The 20,565-nt window shown below is 37.5% G+C and overlaps 1 protein-coding gene across 3 annotated transcripts in view; it reads right to left on the bottom strand.

The window, feature by feature from the left end:
* NFATC3 (nuclear factor of activated T cells 3) overlaps positions 1-20,565 on the bottom strand; it is a 139,667-nt gene that overhangs the window by 74,601 nt on the left and 44,501 nt on the right. For all 3 annotated transcript variants that reach the window (XM_043600897.1, XM_043600899.1, XM_043600898.1), the window contains exon 3: positions 19,528-19,690. In XM_043600897.1, the coding sequence (XP_043456832.1) occupies positions 19,528-19,690 (163 nt within the window). The remainder of the gene's footprint in view (positions 1-19,527; positions 19,691-20,565) is intronic.

Here is a 20,565-nt window from a genome sequence, read left to right as displayed (position 1 = left end):
TTCAAATTCTATGTCTCCCTCTCCCTCTGCTCCTCCCCCATTCATGCTCTGTCTCTCTCTCCTTCAAAAATAAACAAAAACATTAAAAATAATAATAAATTAAAAATTTCAGTACCTTTTGAGCTACTGAATTAAAATATTTATGTCTGTTTTTAAAATGTTTATTTATTTTTGAGAGAGACAAAGAGAGGGCAGGGGAGGGGCAAAGAGAAGGAGACAAAGAATCTGAAGCAGGCTCCAGGCTCTGAGCTGTCAGCACAGAACCCGACGCAGGGCTTGAACTCATGGACCACAAGATCATGACAAGAGCCAAAGTTGGACATGTAATCAAGTGACCCATCCAAGTGGCCCTAAAATATTTATGTCTTAGTAAAATTATTACTGTATAATATAACATATGTGTGGTTTTATGTAATTTTATCCCATGTGTAGATTCAAGTAATCACCATCACCATCAAGATAAGTAACTCTTCTGGGGCGCCTGGGCAGCTCAGTCAGTTGAGCACCGACTTCGGCTCAGGTCATGATCTCGCGGCTTGTGAGTTCGAGCCCCGTGTCAGGCTCTATAATGATAGCTCAGAGCCTGGAGCCTGCTTTGGATTCTGTGTCTCCTTCTCTCTCTGCCTCTCCCCCACTTGTGCTCTGACTCTCTCTGCCTCTCAAAAATAAAATAAAAATGTAAAAAAAAAATTTTTCTTTTTAAAAAGATAAGGAACTCTTCCATCACCACAAAGCAACTCTCTTGTTCTACCCCTTTCATATTTGCAACGTTCAACCTATCTCTGTTCCCTGGCTTCTAAACTAGCACTGCCCAACAGAATTTTGTGCAATGATAAAAATCTTCTACATCTGCATTAAAAAAAAATCCATGAGGGGTGCCTGGGTGGCTCAGTCGGTTGAGCGTCTGACCGGCTCAGGTCATGATCTCGCAGTTTGTGAGTTTGAGCCCCACGTCAGGCTCTATGGTGATAGCTCAGAGGCTGGAGCCTGCTTCAGATTCTGTGTCTCCTTCTCTCTCTGCCCCTCCCCCACTTGTGCTCTCTCTCTCTCTGCCTCTCAAAAATAAAATAAAAATGTAAAAAAAAAAAATTTTTAAAAAAAGATAAGGAACTCTTCCATCACCACAAAGCAACTCTCTTGTTCTACGCCTTTCATATTTGAAAAAGAGAACCTGTCTCTGTTCCCTGGCTTCTAAACTAGCACTGCCCAACAGAATTTTGTGCAATGATAAAAATCTTCTACATCTGCATTAAAAAAAAAAAATCCACGAGGGGCGCCTGGGTGACTCAGTCAGTTGAGCGCCTGACTTCGGCTCAGGTCATGATATTACAGCTCATGAGTTCAAGCCCCGCGTCAGGCTCTGTGCTGACAGCTCAGAGCCTGGAGCCTGCTTTGGATTCTGTGCCTCCCTCTCTCTCTGCCCTAACCCACTCGCATTCTGTCTCTGTCTCTCTCAAAAATAAATAAACAATGAAAAAAAATCCATGATTCATGTACAATCAATTCTTGTGTAAGATGTGAGGTTTAGGTTCCAATTTATTTTCTTGCCTATGGATGTGCAATTGCTCCAGCATCATTTGTTAAAAAGACAATGTTGTCTGTCATTAGCCACATGCCTACCAAGTCTTGAAGTTCTGTTGATGCAACTCAGAACTGAAATTTTAATTTTGGTTAATTTAAATTTAAATGTGGCTAGTAGCTACTGAATTGGATAGTGCAGCTCTAAACTCTTCCCTAAGTAGGTTCCGTGGCTCAGTCAGTTAAGCATCTGATTCTTGGTTTTGGCTCAGGTCGTGATCTCACGGTTCGTGGCTTCAAGCCCTGCATCAGGCTCTGCTCTGACAGCAAGGAGCGTGCTTGGGATTCTCTCTCCCTCTCCCTACCCCTCCATTGCTCTCTCTCTCTCTCTCCTGTTCTCTCTCTCTCAAAATAAACTTTAAAATAAATAAACACTTCCCTCTGCTTCATACCTTTCCTTACTTAGTATCTACCTTTTCTCTGGCTAATGTTTTTAATTAGCTAGGAACTTTCCTCAAATAAGCAGTGCCCATTTCAACCCCTTCAGCCATGTCCTCTTTTAGAGATGTGAATTTCATCCTTTAAACCTTTATCATACTTTATTGTTATCTCATTTGCAAGCTTCACCAAACTGTAAATTTCATGGGAGTAGGAAACATGTCTGATCTCCCCCCATTGAATCCCCAGCTAAGTAACAGACTGTCTTGGATGTATTAAATAGTTGCAGATCACATTAATTACTAAGGTTGTTTATTTTAAATAAAAGAAATCAACTTATTAGTTGGCTAGAAGGTAGGAGGTATTTTGCAAAAGCTTCAGTTTTGAGTTCTTCCATAATTTCAAAAAATATATACTTCAGAAACTTCTTAGCTCTCAATGTATAAGTATACTGAGAACATCTGAAATTGTCCTTTCTGAAATACCAGAAAGATTTCTACAACTAGTGCTTAAGTGCCCTTCTCTTTTCATTTTGATACAATACTAGCCCATGGAATGCAAACACAACTCTTTCAAATGACACTAATCATTCCAGGTGAATTCTAGGATGCCAATGTTGATATCTTACTCGGCTACTTACTCTTCATCAGGGTTCACAGAATACTGATCAACATTTGTTGACATTTTCTGAGCATTTACTATGTGTAAGGTACTATGCCATGTTCTGTCCATGCAGTGTTTCATTTAATCCTCATATCAGCTCTTAGGATATTATCCTTGTTTTATAAAAAAGGAACCAGAGGTAAAGTTCCTCCCATAATTAGCCTCTTATATCATATTCTAATTCTTAATATTTTACCTAATACATTACAATATTATTTTATTTACTTACTCATTGTCTCCTCTCAGTAATAATGTAAGAAAGGCCCATGTGGGCAGAGACTTTATTTTGTTCATCTCTAGATCCCCAGCATCTACAATACTGTCTGTAAGGTAGCGAGCAATCAAAAAATATTTATTCAGTGAACGAAAGGATAGATGGGTGAATAAATTAGGCAATGAATGATTTAAAAACAAAAAAAAATCTACAACATTTTAGTTACTTGGCCAAAGACACAGTACAGCCCAGGATTCAAACCTAAGCAGTGTGACTGAAGAACCCATATTAGTCACTTAGCTACTATTAAACTCCTGAATATAATCAAAAGACCATACCGTATAGGGGATATGGCAGAGGAGACACTGACACCAAAGATTTATACAGAGCTGTGATGTATAGTACAGTATAGAGTTGTTGCTGAGGAAAGGCTCCCAACAACAACTACTTTTCACAGGGACTACTTTTCACAGTCCCCTTGTACTTAAGTAGGGCCATATGACTACTTTTGGCCAGAGGTCTGTGAGTTGTAATAACTGGTAGTAACTTCCAGGTTCAAGCATCTTATGTGCCTTCCCTATACTCCCTTTGCTTTTCTCAGGAACCACGGAGCCTATGTGTTGAAGATGATGACATCACAAGAGGACAGACCTTGAATTCATGAGTGACAATCTAAAAGAAAATAAATAAGCTTCCTTTTTTTAGGTCCTCAACCACTGAGCACTGGGAAGTATTGGTCACAGTAGTTAGCGTAACATGATTAATCCAAGAGAGTTTAAACTATAATAATGGTAAACAAAAGTCTAAGATTTTGACTGAGGACTTTATATAAAGGTAGTAGAAATAGCACGTGACTTTAAGTCAAAGACCAGGGTTTCTAAAAAGGCTTATCTGGAGAATTAAATGAGAGAATGTGAAAGCACTTAATAAAAAGAACTATGACATTATAACATAGCTGCAGTCTAAGAGGCAATATGGTAAAACAGAAAACAGAGCAGCAGAGTCAAAAGACCTGGGTTTAAGATCTCTGCCAATTATATCATGTGTAATCTTAAATCATCTGCACAATGTACTTGCCTTGCCCTTTACCAAGAACTCTTGTGAATATTAAATATACACTCTGAGAAAACATTTTATAAACTACAAAGCACTGAAAAAAGCAAGTTTTTGCAATTAACATCAGCACAAATCTGAAAAATGTCACTGAATTTGGCATTGTTGTGAAGTTGCATGTTGACTTTTAGCACTTTGGGGATACATGTCCATTTGAAAATCAAATTATTTTATTTTATTTTTAAATTTTTTTTAGCGTTTATTTATTTTTGAGACAGAGAGAGACAGAGCATGAACAGGGGAGGGTCAGAGAGAGGGAGACACAGAATCTGAAACAGGCTCCAGGCTCCGAGCTGTCAGCACAGAGCCCGACGCGGGGCTCAAACTCATGGACCATGAGATCATGACCTGAGCCGAAGTCGGACGCTCAACCGACTGAGCCACCCAAGCGCCCCTTTTATTTTATTTTTAATGTTTATTTATTTTTGAGAGAGAGAGAGAGAGAGAGAGAGAGAGAGAGAGAGACTGAGTAAGAGTGGGGGAGGGGCAGAGAGAGAGGGAGACAAAGAATCTGAAGCAGGCTCCAGGATCCAAGCTGCCAGCACAGAGCCAGACAATGAACCTGGCATCATGACCGGAGCTGAAGTCAGACACTTAACTGACTGAGCCACCCAGGTACCCCAAATTCTTTTAAAATATCTGTTCTAGGGGCGCCTGGGTGGCGCAGTCGGTTAAGCGTCCGACTTCAGCCAGGTCACGATCTCGCGGTCCGGGAGTTCGAGCCCCGCGTCAGGCTCTGGGCTGATGGCTCAGAGCCTGGAGCCTGTTTCCGATTCTGTGTCTCCCTCTCTCTCTGCCCCTCCCCCGTTCATGCTCTGTCTCTCTCTGTCCCAAAAAATAAATAAACGTTGAAAAAAAAATTTTTTAATAAAAAAATAAATAAATAAATAAAATAAAATATCTGTTCTAAAACTTACTCTAAAAGATAATGAGAATCTGTAATATGTTAAAACATTTAAAATAAAATTCAGGAAGTTAAGAACTGCAAGACTCTTCCAATCCTAGTGAATGAAAACGTACATTTTCACTATACAACTCCAATAAAAAACTATGGACTTTATTTTCCCGTATTTAGATAAGTATTAAAAAGAAAAATAATCTGATTAAATACTCCTTATAAACTATATTAAACTTATTAAAGATTAATTTCCTGGCAACAAGTAAACAATTTAGTTTCATTTCAGACTAAACTGCATCTCTTTCTCAATTGTGCTTATGCATTCTATAGGCACTATAGAAATTTTTTACCCCACAAAACAAAAACATTGTGAATGTGTAAAACCCAAAAAAACCCCACTGGTAATGTGGAAGAAGAACAGTGCTGCATAATTCTATAGTCCCTAACCATAAACTAAAAAAAAAAAAAAAAAAATGAGACTACACACACACACACACACACACACACACACACCATACATCTACCAGACCAATTTAATAATAAAAGAACATTCAGTTTCTATTTTTGCACTCTCCATTTATAAATTCACCACATTTTTCTTTTTCCCCTTCTGGAAGACACATATTAAGACTAGGATATTAAAAAAACAACTGCATATTTGGGGAAAATTAGAAACTAAACACTCATGCTTAGGGAAAGGCTCAGAAAAGACCAGGAAAAAAAAAGACCAGAGATCTTAAATTTACACCTCAGGCTGATCCTTGGTAAAGAAACAGCCTACAGCAATCAAAACACTAGAAACAGGGGTGCCCGGGTGGCTCAGTTGGTTAAGAATCCGACTCTTTTTTTTTTAAATTTTTTTTAACATTTATTTATTTTTGAGACAGAGAGAGACAGAGCATGAATGGGGGAGGGGCAGAGAGAGAGGGAGACACAGAATCTGAAACAGGCTCCAGGCTCTGAGCCATCAGCACAGAGCCCAATGCAGGGCTGGAACTCACGGACCATGAGATCATGACCTGAGCCGAAGTCAGACGCTCAACCGACTGAGCCACCCAGGCGCCCCAAGAATCCGACTCTTGATCTCATCTCAGGTCATGATCTCACAGTTCGTAAGGTCGAGCTTCGCATCAGGCTCTATGCTGACAGCACGGAGCCTGCTTGGGATTCTTTCTCCCTCTCTCTGCACCTCTCCTCCCTGCGAGCATGTGTACATTTTCTATCTCTCAAAATAAATAAACTTAAAAAAAAAAAAACAGAAACAATAATAAAAAACAGCAATCCTTGTTGGAAGAGGGGGGGAATCTGATTTCTAGTTGTAAATTCATAACTTTATAACTTCAGGAACTAGAAAAAGGAGGACAAACTAAACCTAAAGCTAGCAGAAGGAAGAAAATAATAAAGATTAGAGCAGAGATAAATGAAATAGAGAAGAGAAAAACACTAGAGAAAATCAATGAAACCAAAAGTTGGTTATTTGAAAAGATCAACAAAGTTGATAAACCTTTCATTCACTAGATGGACTAAGAAAAAAGAGAGAAGACTCAAATTACTAAAATCAGAAACGAAAATTAGGACATTACTACAAACTCTACAGAAATAAAAAGGATTAAGAGTACTATAAATATTTGTATACCAACAAATTGGATAACCACACTGGACAAATTCCTAGAAACTCAAAACTTTCTAAGACTAAACTATGAAGAAATAGAAAATCTGGGGTACCTGGGTGGCTCAGTCATTTAAGCATCTGAGTCTTGGTTTCGACTCAGGTCATGATCTCATGGTTTGTGGGATCAAGTTCTATGTCAGACTTTGCACTGACAGTGTGGAGCCTGCTTGGTATTCTCTCTGCCTTCTACCCCCAGTTCATGCACTCTCTCTCAAAATAAATAAATAAACTTAAAAAAAAATAAATAAATAGACAATCTGAAAATTCCTATAACTAGTATGAACACTGAATCAGTAGTTAAAAATCACCTCAAGAAGGAAGTCCTGGACTCAGTGAATTCAACCAAACATTAAAGAACTAATACCAATCTTTCTCAATATTTTCAAATAAACTGAAGAGTACTGAACATTCCCTAACTCATCCCATGAGGTCAACAGTACCCTGATACTAAAGCCAAAGACACAACAAGAAAACTACAGACCAATATTCCTTATGAACACGGATGCAAAAGACCTCAACAAAATACTAGCAAACTGAATTAATCAGCATGTTAAAAGGGTTATATACAGTAACCAAGTGAGATTTATTCCTGGAATGCAAGAATAGTTCAACATATAAGCATCTATCAATATAATATACTACATTAATAGAATGAAGCGAGGAAATCACATGATTATCTCAATTGGTTCAGAAAAACTTTAGCAAAATCCAATACTCTTTCATGATAAAAACAATCAACAAACTAGAACAGAAGGAAATTAGCTCAATATAATAAAAGCCATATATGAAAAACCCACAGGGGCGCCTGGGTGGCTCAGTTGGTTGGGCAGCCGACTTCGGCTCAGGTCATGATCTCGCAATCTGTGAGTTCGAGCCCCGCGTCGGGCTCTGTGCTGACAGCTCGGAGCCTGGAGCCTGTTTCAGATTCTGTGTCGCCCTCTCTCTGACCGCCCTCCCCCCCCCGTTCATGCTCTGTCTGTGTCTCAAAAATAAATAAACACTAAAAAATTTAAAAAAAAAGAAAAAGAAAAAGAAAAAGAAAAACCCACAATGAACATCATACTCAAAGGAGAAAGACTGAGAGCTTTTCCTAGAAGACCAGGAACAACCCAAGTATGCCTGCTTTCACCAGCTCTAGTCAAAACAGTACTAGAAATTCTAGCCAGAGCAATCAGGCAAGAAAAAGAAATAAAAGGCACCCAAATTAGAAAGAAAGAAGTGAAGTTACCCTTGTTCTTAGATGGTATGATCTTATATGAAGAAAACCCTAATGATTACACACACACACACACACACACACACACACACACACACACACATACACACAGCTATTCACAGAATTCAACAGAGTATCAGGACACAAAGTCGACACACAAAAATCAGTTGGTATTTCTATATACAATCTGAACAATCTAGAAAAGAAATTATGAAAACAATTCCATTTACAATAGTAAGAATAAAACATTTTGGAATTAAGTTAACCAAGGAGCATGATCAACAACAACCAAACTATGGAAAGAGCCCAAATGTCCATGGATGGATAAAGAAGATATGGTACACACACACGTATGCACGCACACACACCCACACACACACAGGAATATTACTCAGCAGTCAAAAAGAATGAAATCTTGCCCTTTACAAGGATGTGGATGGAGCTACAACATATTATGCTAAGTGAAATCAGAGAAAGACAAATACCATATATTCCACTCACATGTGGAACTTAAACAAAACAGATGAATTTTGTTTGGGGAAGGGGAAGGGGAAGGGGAAGGGGAAGGGGAAGGGAAGGAGAAGGGGAAAAAAGAGGGAAACAACCATAAGAAACCCTTAAAGATAGATAAGAAAAACTGAGGGTTGATGGAGGCAGGTGGGTGGGGAATGGGCTAGATGGGTGATGGATATCAGGAGGGCACTTGTTATGATGAGCACTAAGGTGTTATATGTAAGTGATGAATCACTGAATTCTATTCCTGAAACCAATATTGCACTGCATGTTAACTAACTAGAATTTAAATAAAAATTTGGAAAGAAAAAAAAAGCTTATCAAGGAGGTGAAAGACTTGTATAATGAAAACTATGAAACACTGCTGAAAAAGTAAAGACACAAATAAATGGAAATGCATCCCCTGTTCATGGAGTCAAGATTTATACTGTTAAGATGACAATACTACCTAAAGCAATCTGCAGACTTAATGCAATCCCTAAGTAAATCCCAATGACATTTTTTGCAGAGATAGAAAAACCCACCCTGAAACTCATATGGAACCTAAGGGACCTAAAGAGCCAAAACAATCTTCAAAAACAAAGAACAAAACTCGGGGCCTCACAATTCCAAATTTCAAAACTTACTACAAAACCACAGTAATAAAAACACTGTGGTACTGACATAAAGCCAGACATATAGAGCCACAGAATAAAATTAAGAGCTTCGAAATAAACTCTTGCACATATAGTCAAACAATTTTTGACAATAGTGTCAAGACCATTCAATGAAGAAAGGATAGTCTTCAACAAATGATGTGGGGACAACTGGATATCTACATGCATAAGTATAATGCTGAACATCTAACTTGACATTTATCAAAAATTAACATGAATGGATAAAAGATCTGAATGTATGACTTAAACTACAAAATTCATAGAGGAAAACCTAGGGCAAAAGCTTCACAACACTGAATTTGACAATTCTTTCTAGGATATGAAGACAAAGTCAACAAAATAACAGACAAATTGGAATTAGAAAATTAGAATTTGGGGGCATTAAAAACATTATCCAGGGGAACCTGGGTGGCTCAATCAGCTAAGCATTCAACTCTTGATTTTGGCTCAGGCTGTGATTTCATGCTCGTGGAATCAAGCCCCAACTCAGGCTCCATGCTAAGCGTGGAGCCTGCTTACGATTCTCTCTCCCCCCCTCTCCTTCTGCCCCTCTCCACCACTCTATCTCTAAAAAATCTTTTTAGGGGCGCCTGGGTGGCTCAGTCAGTTAAGCGGCGACTTCAGCTCAGGTCATGATCTCGCAGTCTATGAGTTCGAGCCCCGCGTCAGGCTCTGTGCTGACAGCTCAGAGCCTGGAGCCTGTTTCAGATTCTGTGTCTCCCTCTCTTTCTGACCTTCCCTGTTCATGCTCTGTCTCTCTCTGTCTCAAAAATAAATAAATGTTTTTAAAAAAAATTTTTTAAATTAAAAAAATAAAAAAATAAAAAATCTTTTTAATAGTAAAAATCATAAGGGGCGCCTGGATGGCTCAGTTGGCTGAGTGTCCAACTTCATGAGGATTTGATCTCATGGTTCGTGAGTTTGAGCCCCCTTCGGGGTCTGTGCTGACAGCTCAGAGCCTGGAGCCTGCTTCAGATTCTGTGTCTCCCTCTCTCTCCACCCCTACCCTGCTCATGCTCTGTCTCTCCTTCTCTGTCTCAAAAATAAACATTAAAAAAATTTTTTTAATAAAAATCATAAAAACCAGAAAGATTAAAAAAAAAGACATTATCCACAGAGTAAAAAGAGAACCAAAAAAAGGGAGAAAATATCTGCAAATCATACATCTAATAATATAAATATATAAATTACATAAATATAGAGGCCCCTGGGTGGCTCAGTCAGTTGAGCGTCTGACTTCAGCTCAGGTCATGATCTTGTGGTTCGTGGGTTCGACTCCTGCGTCGAGCTCTGTGCTGACAGCTCAGAGCCTAGGGCCTGCTTCGGATTTTGTGTCTCCCTCCCTCTCTGCTCCTCCACAACCCCCCACCAAACCCTGTCTCTCTCTCTCTCTCAAAAATAAACATTTTTTTTGTGTGTGTGTGTGGTTTTTTTGGTTTTTTTCAACGTTTTTTATTTATTTTTGGGACAGAGAGAGACAGAGCATGAACGGGGGAGGGACAGAGAGAGAGGGAGACACAGAATCAGAAACAGGCTCCAGGCTCCGAGCCATCAGCCCAGAGCCTGACGCGGGGCTCGAACTCACGGACCGCGAGATCGTGACCTGGCTGAAGTCGGACGCTTAACCGACTGCGCCACCCAGGCGCCCCTCAAAAATAAACATTTAAAAATTTTAATTACGTAAGTATAAACTACATATATGTGTGTGTGTGTGTGTGTGTGTGTGTACACACACACACACACACACAAACATGTGTTTTTATACACATATACATACACAGAGGAAGAGAGAAAGAGAGAACTCCTAAAACTCAACAACAGAAAAACACACCACCTATTTCAAAAAATGGGCAAAAATTTGAAAAGACATTTTCCCAAAGAAGTTATACAAATGGTCAATAAATCTAAAAAATGCTCAAACTCAATAACCAGAAGGAAAATGCAAATCACAATAATGAGACACCATTTCACACTCACTAGGATGGCTGCTATCAAAAAAACAGAAAACAAGCATTGGCAAGGACGAAGAAAAACTGGGACCCTTGTACACTGTTGGTGGGAATGGTGGTTAAAAATTAAAAGTAGAGGGGCACCTTGGTGGCTCAGGTGGGCATCCCACTCTTGATTTCAGTTCAGGTCATGATCCCAGGGTGTGGGATAGAGCCCTGCATCAGGCTCCATGTTGAGTGTGGACCCTACTTAAGATTCTTTCTCTCCCTCCCTCTGCTCCCTCCCCTACTAATGCTCTCTCTCTCAAAAAAAAATTTTTTTTTAATAAAAAATAAATAAATAATTAAAAGTAGAATTACCATATGATCCAGCAATTCTACTTCTGGGTATATACTGAAAAGAATTGAATGCAGGGTCTCAAAAAGATATTTGCATATCCATGTTCATAGCAATGTTATTCACAACAACTGAAATGTGGAAGCAACTCATATGTCTATTGGTGGATGAATGGACAAGCAAAATGTGTATACAATGAAATATTATGTAGCCTTAAAGAGGAAAGAAATTCTGTTATATGCTACAACATGGATGAACCTTGAGGCTATTACTAAGTGAAATAAGCCAGTCACAGAAGCAAATACTGTATGATTCTACTAATATAAAGTACTTAGAGTAGTCAACATCATCGTAGAGACAATAGAAGAATGGTGGTTTCTGGGAGCTAAGGGGACAAAAAAGAAGGGTATAGAGTTTCAGTTTTATAAGATGAAAAGAGCTATGGAAATGGATGGTGGTCAAAGTTATACAACATTATGAATGTATTTGATACTACTAAACCATACATGTAAAAATAATTAACATGATAAATTTTATGTTAAGTGTTATTTCACCACAATAAAAGTTTTAGGGAAAAAAGGTATAAAAATTATAAAGAGGTAAAACGGTTATTATTCAAAGATGACCCAACTATTTAGAAAACCCAAAAGAAGCTAAAATAAACTGTTAGGTCAAGAAATATAAAGTCAATATAAAAAAAAATCAATTACATTTCTATATTCTAGAAACAAAAACGTAAATAAAATAAAAAATACAATAATAGCATTAAAAACACTGAAACTGGAAATAACAAAAGATGTGAAAGATTTCTACCTGGAAAACTATAAAACACTGTGGAGAGGAATTAAATAATACCTAAATAAGTGAAGGGATAAACTATATCCATGGACTGGAAGCATCAATACTATTAAGAGGTCAGTTCTTTCCAAACTGACCTATACTTTCAAGGTAATCCTAACCAAAATCCCCATGGGTTTGTTTTTTTTTAAGGGGGGATGGAGAGTGACAAGCTGACTCTAAATTCATACAAAAATGCAAAGGACCTAGAATAGTCAGAAGAATCTTAAAAGAAGACTCACACTACCAAATCATAAGATTTATGGTAAAGCCATTGTAATTAAGGCATTGTAATGATGTACTAACATAGACCAAATAGTCCAGTGGCATGGAATGAAGAGTTAAGAAAGAGTGCCACAGTATATAGTCACCTGATTTATGACAAAGGCACCAATGCAGCACAAGAGAAAAATGATGGGCTTTCAATTATGGTACTGAGTCAACTTTTATCGATAAAAAAGGGGGGGCTTAATCCTTACCTCTTTAGTCCATACACAAGAAATAATTTGAGAAAGACCATAGACCTAAATATAAAAGGTAAAGCAATAAAGCTTCCAGAATAAAACACAAGAGACTGACTGCCTTCATAACCTTGGTATGTAAGCAAAGGTTCTTGAACAGGATATAAAAGCACTATTCAGGAAAAAGAATACAAATAATTTGGACTTCATTAGAATTAAAAACTTCCATTCATCAAAACACACATCAATGGGCGCCTGGGTGGCTCAGTGAGCTAAGCGTTCAACTCTTGATTTCAGCTCAGATCATGATATCAAAGTGGTGAGACAGAGCCTCACCCTGGGCATGGAGCCTGCTTAAAATTCTCTTTCTCCCTCTCCCTCTATCTCTCCCTCTATCTCTCCCCTACTTAAGCTCCCTCTCAAAACAAACAACAAAAAAGAAAAACAAAACAAAACAGTGAAAAAGCAAGCAAAAGACAATGAGAAGAAATTATATTTGCAATGCATATACCTGAAAAAAAACTTACATTCAAAACACTAAAAAAAAAAAAAAAACAACAAAACAAAAACCTACAAATCAAAAAGAAAAAGACAATTTAAAAACTGGTCAAGAAATGTGAACCGACATTTCACAGAAGAGGACAGCCAAATGTCTGAAAACAAACGTGAAAAGATGTTCAACATCACTGGTCATCAGGAAACCACAAATTAAAACCAGTGTGATTCTTCTACAACCCTACTGAAATAGTTAAAAAATACCAGCAACCAAGTGTTGGTACCAGTGAAGATGTGGAGTAACTGAAACCTCCATATTATGACTGGTCAGAAGTAAAAACTGGTATGGGTACTTTGCAATACCAGCGATTCCACTCAACGGACATATTACCAAAACAAGTGAATGCCCTGTCTATCAAAAGATAGGTGTAGTACATCTAAAACTAATGTAACACCATATGTTAACTACAGTGGAATTAAAATAAAAAAAAAAAGAGATGTGTTAAAAAAGAGAAAAAAGAACATAGGTTTATTCAAAACAGTCCAGCAGCTTTATTCAAAATAGTCCAAAACTGGACACAAACCAAGTGTCTATGAATAGGAGGACAGATGAAGAAATTATAGCAAATTAATACAATAGAGTACTGCACAGCAAAGAAAAAGAAAAACTACCTGCCGCAAATGGATGAACCTCACAGTCATAATGTTGAATAAAAGAAGCCAGACAGAAAATAGGATATTCTATATGATCCCATTTATATGAAATTCAAGAATAAAAAGACAAATCTATGATGAGAAGAAGTTCAGAAGCATGATTAACTTTGGCTGGGGGTTACAAACTGGGAAGGGCACAAGGGAGTCTTCAGGGTGCTTAAAATACTCTATATCTTAACCTTTGTGGTAGTTATATGGGTATGTGTATATTAAAAATTCACTGAGCTGTACATGTTAAGACTTGTGTACTTTAATGATGTGTCCTTAGCAACAAAATGTTTAAAAGAAAATAAGCCACTACTCAGCAAAATCAAGGCTTTTTTTTTTTTTTTTTGTCTTGAGAACCAAGCATGCCACTCTTATGTGTGATGCTCAGACCAGTCTGGAATAGCAAATGATGCCGTCCTTTCCCGAGCATTACAAAATTCTCAGAATAGCAGAGAAATCTACAAATAGTCCTCTTAGTTGCTGAAAAAGGGCCACCTCTGTTAATGGAAAAAATGAAGTCTCAGAAGTGGACATACAGAAATGAAGAGTGTCCCTACAAAGCACACAACCCTGCAAGTGTGGTAGAGTATATAGAGTTAGGCATCAGTTTCATTTCTAATTTGAGATGACCTGTTCTCATCATGTAATGCTTATTTGTCTCTGATTATGAGGAAAATGATTTCTCTGATTATCTGATTTTGCATAAAGACAATGGAATGAAGTAGTATCACAATCTTCTTTACTCAATAGCTAACAAAATAACCAAAATGTATGTGTGTGTGGTGGTGGTACGAGGAATGTGAAACAGAGGATTAAGATTTATATGGCACAACTACTAACTAATTCATACCTCATCCACCAGGAAAAGCAACAGCAGTAAATAAAATTAGTAAGTATAAACTAACTAACTAACTAACTAACTAAATAAATAAATAAATAAATAAATTGGGACACCTAGGTGGCTCAGTCAGTTAAGCATCCAACTCCAGGTTTCTGCTCAGGTCATGATCTCATGGTATTGAGATTGAGCCCCAAGTTGGGGTCCGCACTGGGGTGGAGCCTGCTTGGGATTCTCACTCCCTCTGTCTCTCTCTGCCCCTCCCCCAACTTGTGGGCACATACTCTCTCACTCTCTCCCTAAAAATAAATTTTAAAAAATAATAAAAATAATAAAATAAAATAATTACATTAATGGTATAAAAGTAATAAAATGAGAAAACAAAATAGAAAACACTAACTCATGCTAATTGACAGCAAAGTAAATCAAAGTTCTAAGTAGGTAGCTCTGAAAAAAGTCAAGGAAAAACTTTTCCTCAAGAATAAAAGATACTACATTATGCTCCAGGGCTTCTGGCAGGGCAGAAAAGGTCAGGAGTGCTGACCATCTTCCAGGACTCTGTGCTGTATCAGGGGAATAAGCACAGCTCATGAAAATATGATACACACCAGAGTTCTGGGAGTGGGCCATAATACATGATATTGTTCACTCTCTTGAGCCAAACCCAACAAGGCCTACCCTAAAGTAACTCTGTACCTCTTTACCCCAATCTCCTCAGGCTACAGACCAAAGCTCTCAAACAAAATGGAGGAGAAAAGGCATGACAATTAGGCAATCATAGTATACAGTTTTTGTTCTTGTTTTTATTTAATGAAAAATGGAACAAATTATATAAGACATTTGACTAATGAAATAAAAATGAAAACAAAACCTCCCCCTCAAAAAAAAACATACACACAAAGACAAAACCCAGAAATTGATTACCAGTGAATGTTCCACACTAAAAAATCTAAGAATGTAAATTCAGTAGGGGTTCAGTCCGTTGAGTGTCTGACTTCAGCTCAGGTCACGATCTCATGATTTGTGAGTTCAAGCTCTCATCGGGCTAGCTGCTGTCAGCGCAGAGCCTGCTTCGGATGCTCTGTCCCCCACCTCCCTCTGCTCCTCCCCTGCTCACACTCTCTCTCACACTCTCTCTCAAAAATAAACATTAAAAAATATATATATAAATTCTTTTTTATAAATATATTTATATAAATATAAATAAAGAATATAAATTCAATAAATCATGAGATAAAATATAATGATAAAATATCAAATGAGTGGAAAATGGACCTAAAGAATCAAATTAAAGTTCAAGACACAACTGCAGATCTAAAAGCTAAATAGAGAAGCGCCTGGGTGGCTCAGTCGGTTGAGCATCCAACTTCAGCTTAGGTCATGATCTCACGGTTTGTGGGTTCAAGCTGCACATCAGGCTCTGTGCTTACCGCTCAGAGCCTGGAGTCTGTTTCAGATTCTGTGTCTCCCTCTTTGTCTGCCCCTCCCCTGCTCACACTTTGTCTCTCTCTGTCTCTCTCAAAAATAAACGTAAAAAAAATTAGAAGCTAAATTAGAAACAGCAAGTGATGAAGAAATCAAAAACATCAGAGCAGAGCTTTAAACACACACACACACACACACACTAAATAGTAAGACATTAAAATAACCAGAGGAAAAAACACAAAGACATGGGGGATAAACAAAGACAAGTTGACATTTGACTAGTAATTGGAGTCCCTGAAGTAAAGGACAAAACAAATGGACAGGAAAGGTATACAGATACATAATAAAGATTTTCTTGTACAAAGGAAGATATAATCTCAGATTGAAAGGGAGTATCATAGGTACTTGGAAAGACTGATAAAGAACCATCAGCATCCAGACATACTCTGGTTAAGTCAGTAATTTCAAGTGTAATGATATAATTCTTCAGGTAAGAAGTTATATAAAAAAAAAAAAGTCACTCACAAGGACAATATAAAGCAACGATAATAATACCAGAAGTGCTAGTCTCCTCCTAAGAAGAGAACCAGTTTGGTTTTTTAAGTAATCTCTACACCCCAATCTGGGGCTCGAATTTACGACCCTGAGACAGAGTTGCACGCTCCATGGAGCCAGCAGGAGCCCCAAAAGAGAACCAGTTTTTATTTTTTATTTTTTTAATTCTTCTTTTAAATGTTTATTTATGTATTTTGAGAGAGAGAGAGAGAGAGAGCAACCATACAAGCAGGGGAGGGGCAGAGAGAGTGAGAGAGGGAAAATTCCAAGCAGACTCCACACTGTCAGCACAGAGCCTGACACAGGGCTAGATCTGATGAACCATGAGATCATGACCTGAGCCGAAATCAAGATTGGCTTCTTAACCAACTGAGTCACCCAGGCACCTCAGAGAACCAGTTTATAATTAAAGGAATACTGTGGCAACAAACCACTTGGACTCTCAAAAAATTTTTGTTCACTTAAGGACTTGTAAATAATTTCTTTCCTGGTAAGAAAACTCAAAGATACAGTAAATGAAGCAATCTTCTTCCTTAATAAAACTGAAATAAGCTCTCATTTAAGAGCAAAATGTGACTCTAAGAACAAACGGTAGGGCATGCCTAGGTGGCTCAGTCAGTTGAGCATCTGACTTCGCTCAGGTCATGATCTTGTGGTTCATGGGTTCGAGCCCTGCATCAGGTTCTGCCCTGACAGCTCAGTGCCTGGAGCCTGCTTCAGATCCTGTGTCTCCCTCTCTCTCTATCCCACACCCACTCATGCATGCTTTCACTCTCTCTCAAAAATAAACATTAAAATAAATTTAAAAAATTAAAAAAAACAAATGAGAGAATTCTTATGACAATTGACATAAAATAGTACATAAATTTAAGGTATATAAATAACTTGATTTTTATGTTGTGAACTGATTACTATGATAAATTTAGCTAACATCCATCGCCTCATATACTTACCAAAAACTGACAGAGATAGAGGAAAAAAAAGGTTGTTTTCCTTGTGATGAGAACTTTCAGGATCTACTCTTAGCAATTTTCAAATATACTATATAGCAGTGTTAACTGTAATCATTATGTTGTATACTACATCCTCCGTACTTATTTATAACTGGAAGTTTGTACCTTCTGACCACCTTGATCCAGTTCCCTCACTGGTAACCACAAACCTGATCTCTTTCTGTAACTGCTATTTCTTGCTACAAGTTATCTACTATGTGCCCCGTGCTGTGCAGGGCACTTTTTTTTTTTTTTTTAACGTGTATTTATTTTTTGAGACAGAGAGAGACAGAACATGAACAGGGGAGGGGCAGAGAGAGAGGGAGACACAGAATGTGAAACAGGCTCCAGGCTCTGAGCTGTCAGCACAGAGCCCGACGCGGGGCTTGAACTCATGGACCGTGAGATCATGACCTGAGCCGAAGTCGGACGCTTAACCAACCAAGCCACCCAGGCGCCCCGCTACAAGTCATTTAAAAACCCACCTAAAATGTAAAGCTTTGTCAAGAACTATTAAATATTGTTTAGATAATAATGATAAATCATAAATCATGGCTGATACAGGAAATGATAGTTCATAACCTGTATTGTTCAAATTCACTTCAGATAAAACTAATTCGTCCTCAATACACAATGCTGTTAAGACAAGTCCTGAGAGAGAAAATAGGTGAGTCGAGATTATTATACACAGGCCATTCTGATGTTTGGGTATTTAAGCCAACAAACATTCTCAAACATGAAAGAACCCAACAAATACAGAATCCAAAGCCCTCCTTAAACAAAACATTTAACAATAAAACATGTAAAAATTAGTAGTAATCACTGAATCCAACTAGACATAGGACTAAAGCTAAACAATGGAGTGTGGAAGGGTACAAGGGTGGGAAGATGGCTGTAGATCTGCAAGGGAAAATAACAGAAGCAACAAAATTCAGGAGGTAGAACCTGGGTAGAGCAGGAGAAGTTTAAGACAATCATCTCATTTTTCAAAGCAGGGAGTCAAAATTCAAACCATCTAAAACAGTGATTCAGTTTCTCAATAATTTAGTATCTTTAACCTTAGATCTTCTTAGGATCTCTGAGCGGGAAGAACAATATCTAAGATTCAGTATAAGTTCTTACTTTTTACTTCTGTTTCATTTTATAAATATTTCATTCAAATATTAAAGTTAACATTCAACTATTACGATTCAAAATTTACCTATTAAGTATATTTCACATGCTCAACTATTACATATTTTTATGATTTCATGTTAGTTTTTCCTAATAAATTCAAATAAAAATAAATTAAACATTTTCATCACAAAGATGTTCAGTATAATGCTATCCATAAAAAAATTCAATCTATTTTCTAGCCATCCATTCAGACTTACACTAAATATACACAGAGAATTATCTGGAATGTTAATCAAATATTAACAATTGCTTATTTCTGAGGGGTTTGTATTTGGGGTAATTTATTGCTTTATTTTTGGTATTACTTGGATTTGGATTAAAAAAAATTTTTTTTAATGTTTATTTATTTCTGAGAGAGAAAGACAGAGCATGAGCTGGGGAAGGGCAGAGACAGAGGGAGACACAGAATCTGAAGCAGGCTCCAGGCTTTGAGCTGTCAGCACAGAGCCTGACGTGGGGCTTGAACCCACGAACTGAGAGATCATGACCTGACCTGAAGTTGGAAGCTCAACTGACTGAGCCACCCAGATGCCCCAGTATTACTTCGATTTTAAACGAGCATGTATTATGTTTATAATACAGTTGTTTTTTGTTATTTGGGGTTTTTTAATAAGAAAAACAACTGTTTGACCACTACAATCTTTCCTCTCAGCTGGAGAGTCAGTCCACAAGCAAAAGAATATGTTTCAACTTAGCAAAAAAAATAACCTCAATGCAGAAGTGCCATATGAACAAAAACATAAAACCTCAACAGAAGTTTTAAGCTTTGAATTTTCTTTTTGTGCTCAGCAGTACCTAAATGAACAGACTTTATCATTAAAAAATGTATGATATCTCCAAAATAAGTCCCAACTCATACCTTGACAACAGGATGTCCCCCAGTAGATGCTTTTACTGCTCCTCGGCTACCTTCAGTTTCATAATGGGCTCGATGATGAGTTTTAGGTTGCACTTCTATTTTCAGTTCACATTGTCCAAAATGAGTTGGTAAAGGCCAGTCTAGTGGAGGTAATGAAGATGTGCTATAAACGAAACACACAAAAAATGCATTTCACCATGCTATTACTGCCAAGCAAGGATTTAAATCCCTTCTTTGCCAGCAACCAACATTTTTTTCCTCCTGTGATCTCTGAAGCAGAGTATTCCAAAATAAAATTTTACTTAATAAGTTATAACACTGGATATGATGGGTACTTACGAAATAATTCTTTAACTCAAATCCATTTCATTTACATTTTGGTTTCCTGTATTTTTTAAAAAGGACAAATTCTAACATTTTGCAAAACTAAATGATTTTCAACTATGTGTACCTAATTATAAAAAACAACCAAAAGAATAATTTAACTTTTGAGCAAAAATGTCCATTTCTGTATATGTACTATCAGTGTCTAAGGATCCAAATACTCCTGTATCTCAGTATATATGTCTCCATCCCTGGTGTGTAGCTATAGAAGTTAGTCTATTATACCTGTTGCTTACCCACTTCCTTCTTATTCTTGTTTCTCTGAAATACTGTACACTGCTTATAGGCAGCAGTATACTGCAATTTGAGGTACAATTTAATTTCACTACACATTTGGCTGAAAAACTATAAGGTCTATCATTGCAGATTCTAAATGTCAATTTTAAGAGAAAACATCAATTGATCAATAAGATAATTTAAACAGCTTAAAGGGATATAGGTTCATTTAGATATTTATGTATATATATATTTTAAATGTTTATTTATTTTTGGAGAGAGAGAGAGAGAGAGGGAGTGTGTGTGTGCGGGGGGAAGGGCAGAAAGAGGGAGACACAGAATCTGAAGCAGGCTCCAGGCTCCGAGCTGGCAGCACAGAGCCAGATGCAGGGCTCGAACTCACGAGCTATGAGACCATGATATGAGCCAAAGTCAGAT

Source organism: Prionailurus bengalensis, chromosome E2 (assembly GCF_016509475.1).
Source record: "Prionailurus bengalensis isolate Pbe53 chromosome E2, Fcat_Pben_1.1_paternal_pri, whole genome shotgun sequence".
Taxonomy (NCBI): domain Eukaryota; kingdom Metazoa; phylum Chordata; class Mammalia; order Carnivora; family Felidae; genus Prionailurus; species Prionailurus bengalensis.
This window is presented reverse-complemented; position numbering and strand designations above follow the sequence as displayed.